At 38.9% G+C, this 19601-nt stretch overlaps 1 protein-coding gene and 2 long non-coding RNA genes across 4 annotated transcripts in view; 2 read left to right on the top strand and 1 right to left on the bottom strand.

The window, feature by feature from the left end:
* The window catches only part of LOC125394766 (uncharacterized), a 15617-nt gene extending 13398 nt beyond the window's left edge, over window positions 1-2219 (bottom strand). The window contains exon 1 of the long non-coding RNA XR_015735854.1: window positions 2096-2219. This is a non-coding gene — a long non-coding RNA (uncharacterized LOC125394766). The remainder of the gene's footprint in view (window positions 1-2095) is intronic.
* On the top strand, window positions 2201-19601 carry Mmadhc (metabolism of cobalamin associated D). 2 transcript variants are annotated; one of them, XM_048425826.3, is made up of 8 exons: window positions 2201-2291; window positions 2572-2628; window positions 5951-6095; window positions 7434-7651; window positions 10447-10552; window positions 11591-11721; window positions 18005-18091; window positions 19076-19601. In XM_048425826.3, exons 2-8 carry the CDS (start codon window positions 2620-2622, stop codon window positions 19268-19270), a joined length of 891 nt encoding a protein of 296 aa, XP_048281783.2. In that variant the 5' UTR covers window positions 2201-2291; window positions 2572-2619; the 3' UTR covers window positions 19271-19601. The 2 variants fall into 2 exon arrangements, with proteins under 2 accessions (XP_048281783.2, XP_087756064.1); XM_087899938.1 differs by having other exon boundaries at window positions 2266-2355.
* Window positions 7658-9136, top strand: LOC146890443 (uncharacterized). The gene is made up of 2 exons (XR_014998853.2): window positions 7658-8730; window positions 8943-9136. It is a non-coding gene; the product is annotated as an uncharacterized LOC146890443 (long non-coding RNA).

Raw genomic sequence — 19601 nt, 5'->3', positions numbered from 1 at the left:
CAGAGGAAAGCAGAAAGTGGGAGGAGAGGAGAAAGGAAATGGGGAGGAAAGATAAAAAGAAGGAAAAAAACAACAATAAAAATAAATTGTAGTGTAAAAGAACTATCTAAAAGCACTACACATGGTTGGTGACTCTGAATCCCACAGGCTTCGTTGGCTATACAATTCCACTATCCAAGTACGCCAAATATAGTTTAACAGTTCTGAACTGACCATGTACACTGGAATTGAAGTAAGTATATGGATAGCAAATGGGAAGTCAAGTCTCTTGCATGGGTTAAAGTAGACAACTATGTCTTCTTAGGAAAGCAGTTGATTCTCCGATAAGCAGGGATTATATAAGAAGATTCTGGAGTATCAAATAGTGCCAGAAATTCTTAAACAATCTCAAGAAATAATGACAAACAAGCATATAGATGAATACCAAAAAACAAAAACAACAACAAATCCTATGAGGTTTTGTCAAAAGACACCAACTGAAAGAAACCAAAGTTGGATCAATATGGAAAACAAAATTTAAAAGTAGTTTAAAATTAGTGAGTCCATATTAATATAAATAACTGAATACATTGACAAACAGAAGCAGACAATTCTTCCATGAGAAGAATCCCAGCTAATTATGAAGACACTCTGCCCTCAATGAGGTGAATGACTATCCATTCCTGCAGTTTGGGGCCTTTCTTCCTCCTTGAACATTCCTAAAGGTAAAGACTAGCTTCACAGTAGAAGAGCAGTGTTCCACCTCACCAAGGTGATAATTAGTGAAAAATCATAACAGCAGAAAGGACCCTTGATAGAATAGCGTAACAAGTACATTTTATATTATTAAACTCAGACTCTTACTTCAGTTGACACATGAGAAAAGCATTAAGTTCCAATTCAGAGACAGCCATCAAAATGACTGAATACTTTCTCAGACAGCTAAGTTTATTGTAGTGGCCCCCATGGGCTAAGATTTTGGAATACTTGGTCCCAAGTTGACAGTTTTTTGTATTGATTTAGGAGGTATGGCATTGCTAGAGGAAGTATGTCCCTGGGGGGATGACATTGAAGTTTTAAAAGTCACCCACCATTACCAGTGAGCTCTTTACTTTCCCCTGATGGTTCAAGATGTGAGCCCTTTGCTTCTGCTTCCGCCACCCGATCTACTACTTTGTTGCCACTGTCCCTACACCCCAGGTTCTGGGTCTTGAAATGGTAAGCCCAAATAAACAATTCCTTCTATAAGTTACCTTGGTCATTGTATTTGATCACAAAAACAGAAAAGTTAACTATCAAAATTAAAAGAACTTGAGAATTAATAATAAACTTTATTTTTAAATGCATTAAGTAAGTTATATGCTATTGGTGGATAATATATCTATGTTTACTAAGCCTATTAAGAGTTTGACACCATCTAAAAACTGAGACAAAAAAAAGAAGAAACAAACAACAACAACAACAAAAAAACCTGTCCTCCTCCTTAAAAACAATAGTTCTTGAAAAACATCAATCATACAAACAACACAAGATTGACTCTTCCAGAGGAGGAAAGTTTTGGGGGAGGATAAAGAGTCTGGAGAGCTGACTCAGGAGTTAAGAGCACAAGGTGATCTTGCTGAGGACCCAGGTTCAACTCCCAGCACCTCGTGACAGCTCACAACCATCTGCAACTTCACAGAGAGAGAGAGAGAGAGAGAGAGAGAGAGAGAGAGAGAGAGAGAGAGAACACTCATACACATAAAATAATTTTTTGGTGTTTTTTGTTTTTGTTTTGTTTTTCGAGATAGGGTTTCTCTGTAACTTCAGAGACTGGAGTCTGTCCTGGAACTAGGTCTCGTTGACCAGGCTGGCCTCGAACTCACAAAGCTCCACCAGCCTCTGACTTCTGAGATTAAAGGCGTGCACCACCACCACCCCACATAAAATAATTTTTAACTCTAAAAAAAATTAAAATTAAAAACAATAACAATAACAACAAAAGTCTGTCAAAAGTACCAGTGAGTCAACGAAGCAAATATTCACCAAACATTGGTACCAAACACTGGTTGGTACCTTTAAATCTTCCCAACGAGCGCCCCCCTCCCCGCCTTGATTCCCCCCCCCACACACACACCTGTTTATCCAATGAACCTGCTCAGCTTTGGAGCCCTGCGTGCATCATCTGCTCGGAGATCGACAGGCAGCATCGATGCGCTCGGAGGCGACTCCTCGGGCCTGGGCGGCCCCGGCGGCCCCGGCGGGACGGTGGCGGCGGCCATCTTGGAGGTGGACAGGGAGCGGGCCTGAATGCGGAGGCCCTCCGGTGACTGGTACGGACGGTTCCCGCCCGCGGGTTCCCGTGCACGTTCAGGGGTGACCGGAACCCTGCTGTCGGTACTGCCCCTGGCGTCCCACCTCTGTCCCGGGCTTCGCCCGAGCCTGAGCTCCGGGCTCAGAACCGGTGGCTCTGGCCCCGGCCTGCGAGCCTGAGCCCGGGCGGCCCCACGGGTTCCCAGGGACGCGGGGCCCGAGGCCCGGCGATGGGGAGGGACACGCTGACCCTGCCCGGCCCGAGCTGTCACTAGCCTCTTTCGTTTTGCTTTTTCCCAGGAAGTCTTTGCAAAAGGGGAGAATTTGCGGCCGTCTTCTTCACTAGAAATGGCTCATGTAAGTCACTCTTGGAACAACCGTGTTTGGAAGCAGGTTAGGGAATGGAGGGACGGCTTTATGATGACGTTGGCATAATGGTCGTCTTAATATATCAGCCCTGTCGGAGAGCAGAGGGTGTGAAGTTAAGTTTTTATGATTTATTTAAAAGTAGTTTTGCTCAAACATCCTGTTAAATTCTCGTGCGTTTCTCCAGTTTCACATTTTATAGACATAAAACTCAATGCGAACATCCTTTCAACACTTCTAAAGGTCATGTCAGCAAATATCTAAAATGTTGTAAGTCCATTACCAAAAACAAACAACAGAAACTTTTGGTTAACCTTAAGTTTTGAAGTTATCAGAATAGGAAGTGACCTTTCAGTTTCTACAGAAGTAAAGCAAAAGTTCTTATACTCACAGATGTGAGTGTAAGTGCCCAGATACTATACACACCCTACCTTAGAACATAGGTAAAGGGCATAAGAAATAGATGAAGAATTTTATTAGAAGTAACACATTCTAGGGGCTGGAAAGAGGGCCAACTTGTTAGGAGCAAAGGCTGCTCTGCAGAGGACCCAGGCATGAGACTAGTCACAACCCTCTTGTGACTCCAGTTCTGGGGGATTCAGTGCTACCTTCTGGCCTCATCAGACCCCAGGCACACATAATGTGCACACACATAATGTGCACACACATGCGGGAAGACACTTGTGTACACACACACCAATTTTTTAAAGTAGGTTTTTTTGTTTTTTTGTTTTTTTTTTTTTGAAAGCTTGGAGAAGATACAGTGAGAGATCTGTGCATAGAGAAAATGGGAGTTTGGGGTCACCTAGTGGGAAAAATGTTTACCTTGTGTTTTGAGACCTAAGTGAAACTTAGATCATCAAAGTTTTGAATTAGAAGGTCAGGCACTATATACAAAAACTCTTCCCTGTGCCCTTTAAATGTTAGGGTATCATTTCTGCCTGCCTGAATGTCAGGTGGGCAAGGGACACATAGGAGGTGAAGGTGGATCCGGAGACAGTGGAACGTTAGGGAATCCTGAGTGCCGCACTCAGTGGCTTAACTTCATTCAAGTTGTAATTTAACCAGAGCTGTGGCAGAGAGAGTAATGTAGGAGCAGTTAGTGAGGTGGCATTCCTGTTACTGCCAAGTGTTTGGGGGTGTGACTGTAGGGACAGATGTGAAGCGCAGACTACCAGTCTGAGGGACGTTCTCGGATGAGTTTTTTACCAAGCCATATCCTGCCCTGAATGGGTGTGATATGAAAGAGGCCTACGGAGGGAAGTTAAAGCAGAATAGAATAATTTATACTAATATTTACACTGACTTCATTTTAAATGAACCCGTAGGATGAATTTATTGGAAGATAAAAGTCCTTTCCTAGAATGAAGTTTATAGTAAATACATTGAAATTCTACTGTTCAGATGTCAGCCATAAGGGTTTTGTGTTGGTTTATGTGTCGTAAATTCTGGGCAGAGGTTAGTGTGAAACATGCATGGACATGTGTCTTTAACAACTTCCTTAACATCCAGAGTTATAAAAATGCCCGTGACTTAGCACTAACTTGCCACTCTTCTGGTATACCTACTTTAGTCTTTTTTTCCTGAAACTCAAAAGTTTTAACCAAATTTCCCAAGTCACATGCTTCTCCATGAAGAGACACATCTGCTCCCCATAAAGCCGGAAGGTGCTGCAGCAATGGAGTCCGGACTAGGATGGGATCAGTCAGCCACGAATAGCTGGAACTAACTGTAGACTTCTTTCATATGAAAACCATTGAATTCGTCTAAGCCCTGAAATATAGACATTCTTGACTATGTAGATAACTCATGCCTGATAATCCAGGTCAGGTGATGTCGACATTTTTTAAATGTAAATAGTCAGCTAGCAAATCCTTGAAGCTTGGTGAGCTGTAGACTAATGCTGATGTCACAATATGCAAGCAGTCATACGCAACACACAAATGAAAGACTGTGCCTGTGTTACAAAACTGTATTTCCCAACAATTAACCATATCGGGAAATCATTTGCATCTTCCACATTAAACTATTCTAACCTAAGTATTCTGCTATCGTCTAGCCATACCTCCATATTTACATATTCATCGACTTTTAACTCAGTCTGGGAAATAAACATAAGATCAGAAAATACACCACAAAGATATGCTAAATTAAGGAAAGTGAACATTGCCTTTAGACCAAGAGGAAGTAATCGAATGGGAAGTAGGAGCATAGTCTGCAGCGGTTGAGGAAGAAAAGGATCAGGAAGGAAACATGAGGGTCTAAGGAAAAGTCCTGAAGTCTTTGGTTTAAGGACAGCAGAATCTTACCAGTCACTCTACATTTTTAGTATTTATTAATAAGGCGGCATTCATGCATTCATCTTTTGGCCTTTTTTGAAAAAAAACATACACATTTATCCCAAAGCAGCACATTGTCTGTTCAGATGCTTGTGCTGTGATTTGAGGTGACTCTGAAGAACAGAGTTTATTTGGGAGTGAGAGAGTGATTGCAGGACTCACGGCAAGCCAAGCAGGACCATAGGCAACACGGGCGGAAGCCAAGGGTCAAGGGTTTTCTAATACGAAAGGTTGCATAATTTGTTGGATTGCTCTTGGCTCTGAGGACCGACACCAGGTAGCATCAGTCCAAAGATGGACAGGCAGTTACTGGAGTTTCTACAGTGGCCTTTGTGCAAGGTTCTGGTTTGGGTAGTCTCTCTGTAACAGTTCCATTTATCAGGTAAACATTCTCCGTGCTTTTTAGTATGGCCTCCTTGTTAGGGTTTGGCATACTTGGCCCCCACTTTCTGAGAACTCTCATAGTGGGTTTTTTTTTTTAATTGTAAGTACACATAGTTTGTCACCTAGTAGATAGTCCACAGAGGTAGTAAAGTGATATGCGTTGTTTTTAAAAGATAGAACACAATGGGATGAATTAGCTTACTGCATAAACACAGACCCTAAATTTGAGTTCACAGCACGTAAAATTGCAAGCATAGCTGTTCATGCTTGTAACACTAGCACTACGGGGAAGGTAGAGACAGGAAGACTCCTGGGACTTGACAGCCAGCACAGTAGCTGCAGGCCCAGTGAGAGACTGTGAGGTGGAGAGCGATAGAGCATCCTTCAGCCTTCTGAGCACGTACAGTTCACACCTGTAGGGCCAGGGGGAAGCCGAGGGCCCAGGGTTTTTAATTTAAAATTCAAGAGGCTGTGTAATTTGTATCATGCACTGTATGTGTGTGCACACACATACAAAGATGAAACACAGTATGAAGGTTTGTCAGAATTTATTATTTGTCTCTAAATCTGTTGATTTCTGTTGTTACTAGGTGCTCTGTAACAGGGCCAGACTGGTTTCCTATCTCCCCGGGTTCTGTTCTTTAGTGAGAAGAGTTATCAATCCAAAAGCCTTTTCAACTGCAGGGTCTTCAGGGTCTGATGAGTCTCATGTGGCCACTGCACCCCCGGATATATGTAAGTAAAAAACTTAACTGCTTTTATTATACTTGCAAAGCCTTTTATATTATGTTTTCTATAATAGTTTTTCTTGGAGCTTTGAATATTTTTTTAAACTTCTGTTTGTTTCATTGAAAATAAAATATCATTCTACCTAGATGTATTAGAAAGTTAAAATATTACAAAAAATAAAACGTTTTTTATAGGAGTATATCCTAGGAAACACATTGTAATTGGAGATATTATAATTTAAAAGTCGGAGAGAATGGTTGGAGAGGAGGAAGGGCAAACTACAATAAGAATCTAAAATAAATGAAAAATTTTAATAAAAATAAGCACATTTGATATACTTAATCTCCCACTCCTGTTTGGCAGTGCAGTATGCGCATACTGCTATTCCTAAGTATCCCATGACTAAGAACTAAAGTTCACTGCCTGACTACGAGAGATTATTGAATAGCCTGTTTCTACCCAGAGAAAATATCAAAATTCAATATTCACTGCATAGTGCTGTCTTACTGTCATACAAAGTTAAAACATACTAAGTTGAGCGATTGGAAGTCCAGTATTATCCACACTTGATTTCACAATTTCTAGGGGTTTTTGTTGTTGTTGTTTTCCTTTTTTAGAATTTTGTTTTTATTTTTATTATGTGTACATGGCATGTGAGTACGGGTACTTGCAGACGCCAAAAGAGTGTTCAGTCCCTGGAACTGGGGTTAGGGCAGTTGTGGGCAGCCATACTTGAGTTCTGGAAACTAAACTCAGCTCCTCCTGAGAGCAGGATGCGCTCTCAGTCCCCGAGCCATCTCACCAGTCCTAAAACTGATTGCTGTCTCTAACACACACAGTCATCCCTCAGCCAGGTCTCTGATCTTGTCAACTATTCCTTAGTTTCTTTGTATGTTTATTAAGAATTTGTTGAATAATTTTCCCAAAATCTCCGGTGCTTCTTTTAATCTGATTTTTGTATCACTATCCTACAGATCATTCTAATATATTTAAATTGTTACTTTCTTGATAAAGATTCTTTATTAGTTCTCTCTGCAGCAGTTTCCAAATTATAAGTCCTTTTCCAGGGCTATTTAAAAAGGCTGAGTAATGGTTAGAAAGGTTTGAGAAAGTCCACATTTCATACCTAAAAAGTTATCGTGCATACCAAAACACCAAAGGCTTTGAGAAGCTTAACCGCATGTGTCCCAAAGGTATAACACATGGAATTCTTGTTTCTTCAAGAACTTTACTACAGTTTAAGTTCACCGGGCCATTCAAAGCCTACAGCTTCCCTGCACTTTGTTTTGTTTTTAACAGCTGACTTCCCACATGAAGACTAACGGTCCGTTTGATTCCCTGCAGGCTCCCGAACAGTGTGGCCTGATGAAACTATGGGACCATTTGGACCTCAGGATCAGAGATTCCAGCTTCCTGGGAACATGGGCTTCGACTGTCACCTCAATGGTACTGCTTCACAGAGGAAAAGCTTGAGCCATAAGACTTTGCCTGATGTTTTAGCAGAGCCCCTTTCAACAGAAAGACACGAATTTGTAATGGCACAGTATGTGAATGAGTTTCAGGTTGGTTAATATTGTTGCTCTTATTAATGTTGTGTTACTTCTTGATTACTGAGTACAATCGTTTTATTGAAAGGGTAAAAAAAGAAAAGTCTATACGAAAGCAGCATAAGCCGCCTTCAGAATGTGTTTGCACTGTCCGGTTTACATGTTTAAATCATAATCTCTATTACAAACTTCTTCATACATGTTTACACCATAGTCTCTATTACATACTTCTTCATACATGTTTACATCATAGTCTCTATTACATACTTCTTCATACATGTTTACATCATAGTCTCTATTACATACTTCTTCATACATGTTTACATCATAGTCTCTATTACATACTTCTCCATACATGTTTACATCATAGTCTCTATTACATACTTCTTCAAATGTGTTTGCACTGTCCAGTTTACATGTTTACATCATAATCTCTGTTACATACTTCTTCAAAAATACGTTTTTGGTAACTTTTTATTCTGAATGTGACTGCGAATTTTTTATATTGCTAAAGAGTAAGGTTTCTTGTTTTTTCTTCTAAAAATACTGGTTATGGGTGTGCCATGATGTCACGTGGTGCCTGTAATCCCAGCACTTGACCAGTAAAAGGAGGAAAATCTCTAGGTTCAGGACCAGCCTGGCCTACATTTTGAACTTCAGGCCACCTGGGGCAATTATAATTTGTTGATAGACTTAATTCTTGCTAACTTTATATTTCTCTAGTCCTTTTAAGAAATATTTGAGATCTTGGATGTTGTTCATATACAGTCAGCTAAAAGAAAAACAGTATAAATGTTATTGTTTTTTTTTTTTAAGAGGGGGGAAAAAGAAAAAAATAATTTCCAAAGGATTAGGGGAGGTTTCTGTAATTTTTCTTTTTTTTCTTTTGTGTGTGTGTGTGTGTCCAAATGTGTGTGCAAGTATGCTTGCTTAAGAATGGAAACTAAAGTTCATAGATGTCTTAGCTGCTTCTTCTCCACCGTATTCTTTGAGGCAGGGTCTGTCACTGGATCAAAGCTTATTTTGGCAAGGCTGGCCAGCAAGGCCCCCAACACAAGGATACAGATGTGTTTACCTCCTTGTCTAACTTTTAGGTGGGTACTGGGAATCCAAACTCAGATCCCCATACTTGCATGGAGTTGTTTAAACTGGAGTTACACCATTATTCTTGGAAATAGAAGGCTACATACATCTCATAGTTTGGGTCACACTCCTAACATGTAACATTGCTACACAGAGTTAAGTGAAGGTTTTTTTGTTTGGTTGGGTTTTTATGGTAGTGATGACGTTTTGTTTGCTTTTAAAGATTTAGGTTTTAATTACGTGACATGTGTCTCTGTGGGTACATGCAAGAGGTGTCAGGTCTTCTGGAACTGGAGTTACCTGAAGTGAAGCTGAGCTCCAGTCATCTGCAAGAGCAATTATGCTCTTAACCATTGATCCATCTTGGCAACCCTTGTTATGTATTTTAAAATAAAGCTGTATTATTTGGTACAACAATCTCAAAGTATGAATTTTATTGAATGACAGAACACATTAGAACATCACTGACTTCCTGGATCTCTTTATATGAGATGATTTTTGCTCATTCTTCTCATTTCTTTGTTCTTCTCCATATTAAATACTTGATCTTTCCCACAAATTTTGTTGTTAGTCTTCTCATTTAAGCTCCTCTTTAGTCACTAGTTCGTTAGCTTTAAGTCTATAATTCTAGCTCGGTATTAGTTCTGAGCCCCCTGCGTGTCTTTGTGTATCATCTGGTAGGTCCCAGACTTTGTGTTTAATACTGAAGTGGTTCTTTAATCCCCTCAAACTTTGTTCTTATTCCTGTCTAATGAGTCGTATGAATAGCTTTCTTTCCTCTGTCCTTGCCTCCCTCTGCTAGCATGTTCCCACAAATAATTTCAAAATCACATTTCTCCAATCTGTAAATTTGTTCTAAGTGTTTGTCCTTTCAACTCTGTCAGACTTCAAGAACTGTTTCTTTTACCTGCATTTTTAGGGATCTTATAACATATTGGACTAGGGAAGGAGAATAAATCTAGGTTCATGTGTTGACACTTAGCTTGTGACTTTGAGAATGTCATTTAACCTTTGTGAGCCTTTGTTTCTGTATATGAGAAGTGCAAGTAGTGACGATAATGAAGTCCAGGCTGCTGCAGGCTCGCTGCACTGGTTGCACCACTTTCCTCGCTCTCCTCCTGAATCCCTAACCTGTAACCACCTCCATCTGTTACCACTGCTTCAGCTTTTCCTGTCCCTGCTAGCAAAGCACTTTCCTCCCGAACTCCATCCCCAAAATTCTGTGGCGATTTCATGTTGAATTAGTTTTTAAAAATGCTGTTTTCCCCTGTTAGATCTATTTGAGAGTAAAAGTTGGATTTTTAAGCATACTTTATTTTTTTAATACTGTCTAATCCTCTCAAAGGGCCTAGTATATTGCAGGCCATGGCTAAATTTTAACTGGGTACCTACCTCTAAGCCCTTCCTGTAGCTGAAACTATATTATTTCACCATTTTTTTAAAATTAGCTTCATAGCAATCTTACAATAATTCAATGTCACGTAAACATTACAAAAGATAATTTTGTAAGGTTTTTTTTATGGTATTTCAGCCTGCGCTTATCAAATTCCAGAATGTCAGTGTATTTATATATTTTTCTTACATTTTCTTCAGTATTTCTTTAGAGCTTTCAGAATTTATACTACTTTTGGTGTGAAATTAGAATAATTTTGTAAAATACTTTATCTTAAATTCTTAACGACTATTTGAGCTCCAGTTTTCCTTTCACCCTTGTCGTTTTCCCACAGAGCAGCGATGCACCTGCTGAACAGGAAATTAACAGTGCGGAAACTTACTTTGAAAATGCCAGAGTTGAGTGTGTGATCCAAACATGTCCAGAACTGCTGCAAAGAGGTATCATACTTGCTGCATTGAAACGCAAGTGTTTATTAGATGTTATTAATGTCTCCATATGCTTAATGATGGACCCAGCACTTCTCAGGTTCTATGTGCTGGTGTTTATTATGTATGTTGGGAATGACTGCTTGTCCTCTAACGTCTGAACTCATTTCAGTTACATAGCAATAATAGGATTCATAGTAACTTTCCCTTAAATTTTATATTTCTACTCTTGTGTGACTAGTGTATCTATTTTTTCATAAGTTTGTATATAATCTGTAAAGAAGAATCTTTGAGAATTTCATGCAGTGAATTTTGATTATATTCATATATATTTATTTCCATTTCTCTCCCTTCTGGAGGATCTACCACCACCTCCCTGGACTGTTCCCACCCCAACTCCATATCTTTCTCTTTTGCAAAAATAAACCATGAAATCCGTTTAGTGCTGCCCATGTACATCTGGGTGGGGGCCACTCAGGAGAGCATGATCAACTTATTATGAGTACACCCTTAAAGCAAACTGACTCTCCTTCCCCCAAAGGCCATCCCCTGTTCCATAGCTCCTCAGTTAGGGTTGGGGACTTGCTAGCCTCTCTCGGCTTCATGCTAGATGTTAGTCACCTTCATCTTGTGCAGGTCTTGTGAGTTCATGAGCACAGAAGGTTCTGCATTTCAGAAGATAGTGGTCCATTCCAGTTCTTCAGTTCTGAGAGCTGGTGTGATACAGATGTCGTATTTGTGGCTGTGTGCTCCCCAGTCACTTTTCCTCTGCACTTTGACCCATTGTCATTAAACTCCTAATGATAATTGATTTGAAAACCATGTTAGTAGTAGAGCATGGGTAGGTGTAGTGTAGCTTAACCTTCAGAGCTGTTGGCGTTGCTGTCTCAGCTCCTCCATCAAAACTGCATTCCTTGTACTTTTCAGAAGTAGTGTACACTTGGAAGACTGCCTTAATTTTCATCTTCCTGAGTAAGCTGTCTTTATGAACTAAAGCTCTTTGTGGAACGCTAACTGTTTTCTCCTTGGGCTTTACATTCTTATTTTTAGATTTTGAGTCACTTTTTCCAGAAGTGGCTAATAACAAACTAATGATTCTGACTGTGACACAGAAAACTGAAAATGACATGACTGTTTGGAGCGAAGAGGTAGAACTTGAAAGAGAGATGCTCTTGGAGAAGGTAAGTCTTCCAGTTTCCTAATAACTTAGTGCTGTCATATTTCAATGTCACTGCACCAGTTGTAACCAAGACTAGAACTTTGGTGGACTTCATAGCTGAGTTAATCTACATTGAGCTTATTTTAGATTTAGACTGTTATTCTGTTATATAGTCAGCCTGTTTTATTAACCTGCCTTTAATAGAATAATGTAACAATAATCTTACTTGCCTTGGGTTTCCCAGGTAATCAGCTTTTACAACTTAAACTGTTGCATAGCTGTAATCTTCTATTGTGTATTCTTTTTGTGCCCATGACCCAGAATAATGAATATGTGTATGTTTGTGTTGTGTTAATCATTTGCTAAAAGGAGCCAACAGGTTGGAAGCAACTTTGTACAATAAATATTGACCATAAATGATGGAAACAGCATGTGGAAATTTTTTTAAGATTTATTTTATTTATTGTGTTTACAGTGTTCTACCTGTATATATGCCTGCACTACAGGCCAGAAGAGGGCACCAGACACATTGTAAATGGTTGTGAGCCACCATGCGGTTGCTGGGAATTTAACTCAGCATCCCTGGAAGAGCAGCCAGAGCTCTTAATCTTTTAGCCATCTCTCCAGTCCCCCATATGGATATTATTAAATGAATGTTTGCTTTTCTGAGTGCTTCTGGGGCATTTGGAGTCAGTAACTTAATCCCTTGTATAACTGTGTTAAAGATTTCTGTAAAGTGTCCCAAGTTCCTTCACTGTGTGATACTTTTCTGTTCTGTTAAGTAAATACAGGGCAAACACCTTTGTAATAGACTTAGGGAAAGATAAGACAACACTCAGGTAGTCACAGATTCAGACTTACTGAGTGAACAGATTATAGATAAGCCAGAAACCATAAACTACAGGGAGACAAGTAGAGAATTCAAATCCGAGCTCACTCTCTGTTAAACTACCCCAAAAAGAAGTCTAATTTCTTTTCCTTAACACCAACTCATATTGGTGACTCTTGAGTTATGACTACTGTATTTAAACAATGCAACTACTATCATAAAATTATACTTTTGCCCTGTATTTGTTCTGTGAAATATTTCAAGCACTGAAGAAATGGCATCATTTTTCAAGGAAAAGAAAGAAAAAGGTTGGCTCAGCAGTCAAGAGCACATGCTATTCTTCCAGAGGACCTGGGTTTGAGTTCCAACACACACATGGTGGCTCACAACTATATGTAACTGTAGTTCCAGGGAATCCATCGCCCACATGTGGTTTGTGTTAGCACTTGGCATGCATATGGGCCACAGACATACATGCAGTCAGAGTAGCCACACCCATGAAATAAGTAAGTGCTACTTTTCTTGGTATTCATGAACATTTGTTTCATTTATTCCTTTTCTGAATGTTTCTAAACTTCCAATTTTTCTAAAATCTATTACTCTGTCCCTCTCCGGCATCTCTACACTGTCTATAGCATAGCAAGTAATGAAAATCACACAGTCTTCTCTAAGGAATAAAGAGTAACACTGAGCAATGTGACAGAATAAAATACAGTCTGCATCTTTTTTCTGCCCTTTGCTTTTAACTGCAGATAGGTTTTGACACTTCTATATATTTTATTTACAATGTAGATATGCATTTATTTATATGTAGATTTATTTTATTTCTTATAAAAATCTGCATTATATTATGAGTAATCAAAATTTTAGGTTATTTTAAATTTTCCTTTATGATTTATAAATTGAAAATCCAACTTTGCTATTACTGGCACACAGCTGGGAAAATCAATATTACATATATTTATGAGCATTAATCCCCATAGACTTCTATATAGAAGATGGCTGAATTACTATCATTTTAAATTTTGATAAATGCTGATGATATGCCTACCCCAAAAATTATCTTAATACATATGCTCTGACTCTAGCTTACCTTATACCTTAGCATTCTTCTTATCAATCAGATAAAAATCTCAGATAATTACTTCTATACATATATATTTAATAATTTAAAACTATGTAGTAATTACCTTAAAATTGACATTGGATTGTGTGAATTTGTCTATAGGACAAGAAAGAGTATTTTTCTCTATGATAGATTCAGAATGACTCATCTGAGTGGCTTAGCTCACTCTAATTGAAAAATCCTCTTACTGATTTCCATGTAAGACAATGTTAAACATTCTGTTACGTTGGAGGGTTAACCAGATGGTTCTCTTTATTTGTGATAATATGGTTTACATTTCAGCAGTATTTTGTGGTAATAATGTGTTACTTAAATGTACCACATAGCGCTTACTAGTACATGCCATTGTGATATTTTGTTTGTGCTATAACAAATAAAGCTTGCCTGAGGATCAGAGTGTGGAGTGAGCCCCTAGATAGTCCTCGAGGCCAGGCAGTGGTGACTCACACTTTTAATCCCAGTATTTAATGGTCGTTTAATCTAATCCCTAAGGAGGTGGAGACAGAAAGAGATATGATTGGGTGGAGATATGGCGGGAGGAGACAGACGCTCTGAGCATTCAGTCTGAGGACTTGTAGAGACAGGGCACCCCATTCAGTTTGAGGATTTTGTAGAGGTAAGAACTAGTGACTATCTGCTCTGTTTCTCTGATCTTTCAGCTTTCACCCCTACTATCTGTTTTTATTATTAAGTCCAATTAAAATTCATTTTTTAACAGATGTGAGCATATTATATGCTAACTAAAATGGAATTAAATAGAGGTATTTGACATTCAGGCTGGGTATAGTGGCCTACACCTTTGATCTGGGCACTCAGGAGGCAGTGGCATGTGGCTTTCTGGGAGTTTGAAGCCAGTCTGGTCCACATGGTAAGTTTCAGTTTCAGACCAGCCAGGAAAACATAGTGAGGGAGACCTTATTTAAAAAACAGACATACATTCCGATTTAAGAGAATTTAAATAGGCAATAACTAGCAGACAACTTATTTACACATTAAAGGCTTGGTAGGTGGATAGTTCTCATCACTTAGTGAGCAGCCACGGGGCTCATTCTTAAGCATCACATAGTAGTGCTGGTTTCTGATCATCTCAAGATTCTTACCTAATTTGATACTGACTCCAGTATAGTTCTTTGAGTTTCCTGTGGCAAGTGTGGGTTTTGATATGCAGCTATTGAGAATTGTAGCTTATTCTCATGTCCTATTCTGATCTTTTCCAGCAGATGTCACTGTTTGTCTTTGGTGAATACATATCTTAAGAAATTTGCTGGTGCTTATAATAAGATTCTTTTAGTGAACCTTTGTACATGGTTGATTGTATTGTTTTGTTCTTTTTAGTTTTCAGGTATGACCTTTTTCATTAAGTTGGAATATAATCAAATGACTTGAATTTTAAGACTTAACAAAGAATATGAAATACATCAACAAAAGTTAATGTTGAATGTGGGTGATAATCTACAGAATATAGCATTGTTTATTATATGTCACCAGTTTACAGGTGGATATGGGGAGAAAAGTTAGCTTAGGTGCGAATCATTAAACTTCATCCAAAAAAAATTACAATATATGTAGTTCTGAAAAAATAAAAAGTTGTGGCAAGTGAAGTTTACAGTAAGTCTGTTTGAGCAAAGTGACTTACTGAGCATGGCAATCGGTTGACAGCCTGAGAGTGAGCAGTGCTCGGGCCTGTGTTGTACTCCTAAGTTAGGCTGGACTTAGGCTCTTACTTCACAGTATGTTGAGAGTCAAAATGGGAAAGCAGCTTCAGGCCAAATTTCACAGTCTCTTTAACTTCCTTTCTTGGTCTCTAATACAGATCAAGGGCTCTTGAAAGGTGAACAGAAGGCTTTGGCAGTATAGATAAGGGGGTTGAAGAAAGTAGAACAAGGTTACTGATTCTTTTCTTACAGGGTTAGAACAGGGAGGACTTAATTATTGTGCTGGCTCCAGGTAAACTCGGGCCCTTCTGATTGATTGCTGTCAATCTTCTGGCTGTTTTTGAAAGCTGACCTGTTTAAATTCTGTTTGATTACTAACTAATCAGTGACAGTAGCATGAGTAATCCCATTCTGGTTTGATCTGGTCTGTCTCATTAGTACTGACATCACAGTGGCCTCCTGTAAACTTTACCAAGTCCCAGGCACAGTGGTCTTCTTTATGCACTGGTAAGAGCAGAGCCCACACTTTGATTGCAGTGTATTTATATGCCTATGCTAGAGCTTACTGAACGTGAGTGGCGCGTTCAAAGATTAATAGTAACTACTAATACTACAGAATGGCAGGAGTTGGCAACGAAGTTTTGTGAATACGGTCTCTTTATACCTTGGCTTTTTGCTTAAAGGAAGTTTTTCTTTGATGTGTGCTAATTACAAGCATCATTGTCTCTGCACAGTGGGGTTATTATTAAGGAAATCAATGGTTAGTCTGCAGTAATTGGGCTACTCCACAGCTGATTGGATAATTAAGACAGGTCTAATAGGGGGGTAGTATTTAGTATGGATACACTGATCCAAAAGATGATCCACATCTCAGGCTGGCTGACCAAATGTTATGAGATTTTATCACACTGCTTAGAATGGCTTATCATTTAAAACTTACAAATTAATTCATTATTTCTAGAATTTTCAAATTAGTATATGCCTTCAGGGCAGCTGACCACAGTTAGCCAAAACCATAAAAAAAAACAATCCACAGATGGGGACTTGTGTATTATGGGCATCTTGGGCAATCCACTTCAGCTATAAACTCTGTGTTACATTGTTAAAACAACATAGACATTAAATACATTCATGGATATGGCTATATCAGTGAGCTGGATTTGCTCTAGGACTATAATTTGCTAGTGTTTGGTGCAGAATATATTCTGCATTTCTTTTTTTTATTTTGTTTTGTTTGTTTGCTTTTTGAGACAGGGTTTCTCTGTGTAGCTTCTGTGTAGGTTTCTCTGTAGTGCCTGTCTTGGATCTACCTCTTGCAAACCAGGCTGGTCTCAAACTCACAGAGAACCACCTACCTCTGCCTCCCAAGTGCTGGGATTAAAGGTGTATATTCTGCATTTCTAAATCCTGGACATTGGAGCCAGTGTTAGCTGAATGTCAGAAGTGCTGTGTCTCTTCACTCTTGATGGGCCAGAATTCTGTGTGTCTCCTGCATATTACAAGTTTTACAGTTTGAGAATTTGCTAGGCCTGTTAGAATCTTGCCTCTTTCTTATTTGGCTCAGTTTTTTTGCTAAGCAGCCAGGGTGAATTGCTATATAGGTTACTAGGATCCTGTTTTTGTGTCAGCCTCTTTGCAGTGCTCTGCCAGACAAGTCCAAGGGCTTCGGGGGTCCAAAATTCTTACTTTGTCTCCTAAACACGGTGACACCACCTCTTGGCTTGGAATCCAACTCTCTCTCCTAGTTTACTTTTTGTTTCTGCAAGGATCTCCAAAACCAGATTGGTGACGAGTTAATTTGGGTTACATGTCCTAGTCACAGATGATCATTGAAGGAAGTCAAGGCAGTTGTTCAAAGCAGGAACTGACGCAGGAGCCTTGGAGAAACACTGATTACTGGCTTGCTTTCCAAGTCTTGTTCAGCCTGCACAAGACCAACTGTTCAGGGATGGCCTTACCCGGAGTGGGCCAGATCCTTCCATGTCTATCATTAGTCAAGAAAATGCTTCCCTACAGGCCTCTGTAGGTTAGTCTGATGGAGGTGTTTTCTCAGTTGAGATTTCCTCTTCTCAGAAGACCTTAGCTTGTGTCAAGTTGACAAAAACAAAACAAAAAAACAAACAAACAAAATGCCTTCAAATATAAGGTCTCTAGAGATAGACATTTGCTCCCATTTTCTCAAAGACCATGACTTTTTCACATAAGAATAGTTGCCTTGCATATTTTGGTCACTTTTCTAGCTTTCAGCAGGAAACTGAGTTTGGGTTTATCTCTGTGGGGACTAGAATGAAGGCTGTACCATGGGTTTTAGGCACCCATGGTGCTCTTTTTGTCGGCAGTGTAGTCTGAACTTAAACTTGCTACTGGATTTTCAGTACTTAGTTGTAATCAACACATAACACCATAGGTATTAAGATATTAAGGCTAAAATCCTGATCTGTACATGGTATTTAGCAACCATACACATCATATGTAAAATACACACAAATGTTTAGTGAAAAGTGGGTACCCAGTTGATTCTTCTGCTCCACCCACCTGTATATTCAGATTTTGTTGTTTTGTTTTGTTTTACCTCGCTGCTAGTGTTTAATCTTAGAGCCTAGGGCAACCTAGACAATAAAATGACATTTAATGTTAAACATAAACCAGTCGGAGTGATGCTGGGTTAACACTGATTTTATCTTTTCCTCTGCAGTTCATTAATGGTGCTAAGGAAATTTGCTATGCTCTTCGGGCTGAAGGATATTGGGCTGACTTCATTGACCCATCATCTGGTTTGGCAGTGAGTACATACATCTTGAAAGCCAGTTTATACAAAGTAGACACAGTTCTTATTATAAAATTATAACTCTCCTATTGGCAAAAAAAAAATCCATTTAGACTTTTTTACAGTTCTATATATTATCCAAAGAAGGATTACTATTAAGTCCCTTGGTTTTGCAATTCTAAAACTTACGGTGCTGTTTCTGTTTATAGTAATGAAACAGATGTGTATGTTTATTATTTGTAAGATAAAACTTAGGAACTACTGTGGTCTAGTCTAGTTTCTTAAAACACCAAAATATTTTGAAGTTAAAATATAAACTGTAAAAAAAATCACAGAAGTAACTTTTTGGAAGCTTTTATAGTCATGGTAACATGCTTCAATTGCAGGAAGTAATAAAATCATTTTTAAAGATTTATTTATTTACTATGTATATAGTATTCTCTCTGCATGTTTGTCTGCCCATCAGAAGTGGGCATTAGATCTCATTATAGATTGGTGGTGAGCTGCCATGTGGTTGCTGGGAAATGAACTCAAGATATCAGGAAGAATAGTCAGTGCTCTTGACCTCTGAGCCATCTCTCCAGCCTCATAAAATTATTTTCAAATTTTAAAATAGAAATGTGTACCTGCTACTTCTCAGAGTCAAGTAGAATGTCATTGCGACTAGAAGACCTCTGGCTTTTGTCCCCTTTTGTAACAGTGTTGGAGATGATTCATAGATGACTCTCTGAGATTTTGTTCATCATTAAAGCCTGTACAATTCATCATTAAAGCTATACATTCAGTTCTAGGTAACAAAATTTATTTGATAATTCATTTTCCATTTTAGCGTGCATAAGAACTGGGGATGGTGTGCTAGAACGGTTTAGGGATTGCATGTGACCTTTTATTGGATAAAAAAAATATATTAAACACATAGATGCACTTGCATTTATATAAATACTCCTGCAGTGTCTTTCCTCCCAATGAAAATATTTCTTCATTTCTTATTTCTTCTAGTTTTTTGGACCCTATACAAACAACACACTTTTTGAAACAGATGAACGTTACCGGCATTTAGGGTTCTCCGTTGAAGACCTTGGCTGCTGTAAAGTGATTCGTCACAGTCTCTGGGGCACTCACGTGTTTGTAGGAAGTATCTTCACCAATGCCACAGCAGACAGCCATATCATGCAGAAGCTCAGTGGAAACTAGCCATGCCCTGTGATTACTGCAACTCTGTCTGTCCATAATGGAGTGCTCTGTATAAACACTGCTGAGGAACTCAGCTTCTATGGGATCTGGTTTCTAGGTATTTATTTCATCATTTATGGGTTTGCATCGGCAGGTGGCTTAGAGTGCAATATTGCAAATGCTACTCATATTCTGGAGTATGTGTTGAACACACCCACATTCTGCAGAATGTGGTCATCTACATGTAACCAGGGTATGTATGGTCTCTTATTGTTAATTCTCCCCTTTATTGGGAAAACCTTATTAGTTTAATTATTTTTTCCAAAAATAAATCATACATTTGGCTATGGTA

This window comes from Myodes glareolus, chromosome 21 (assembly GCF_982192425.1).
Source record: "Myodes glareolus chromosome 21, mMyoGla1.1, whole genome shotgun sequence".
NCBI lineage: Eukaryota > Metazoa > Chordata > Mammalia > Rodentia > Cricetidae > Myodes > Myodes glareolus.
The sequence above is the reverse complement of the archived record's forward strand: the minus strand, read 5'-3'. Positions and strand labels throughout refer to the sequence as shown.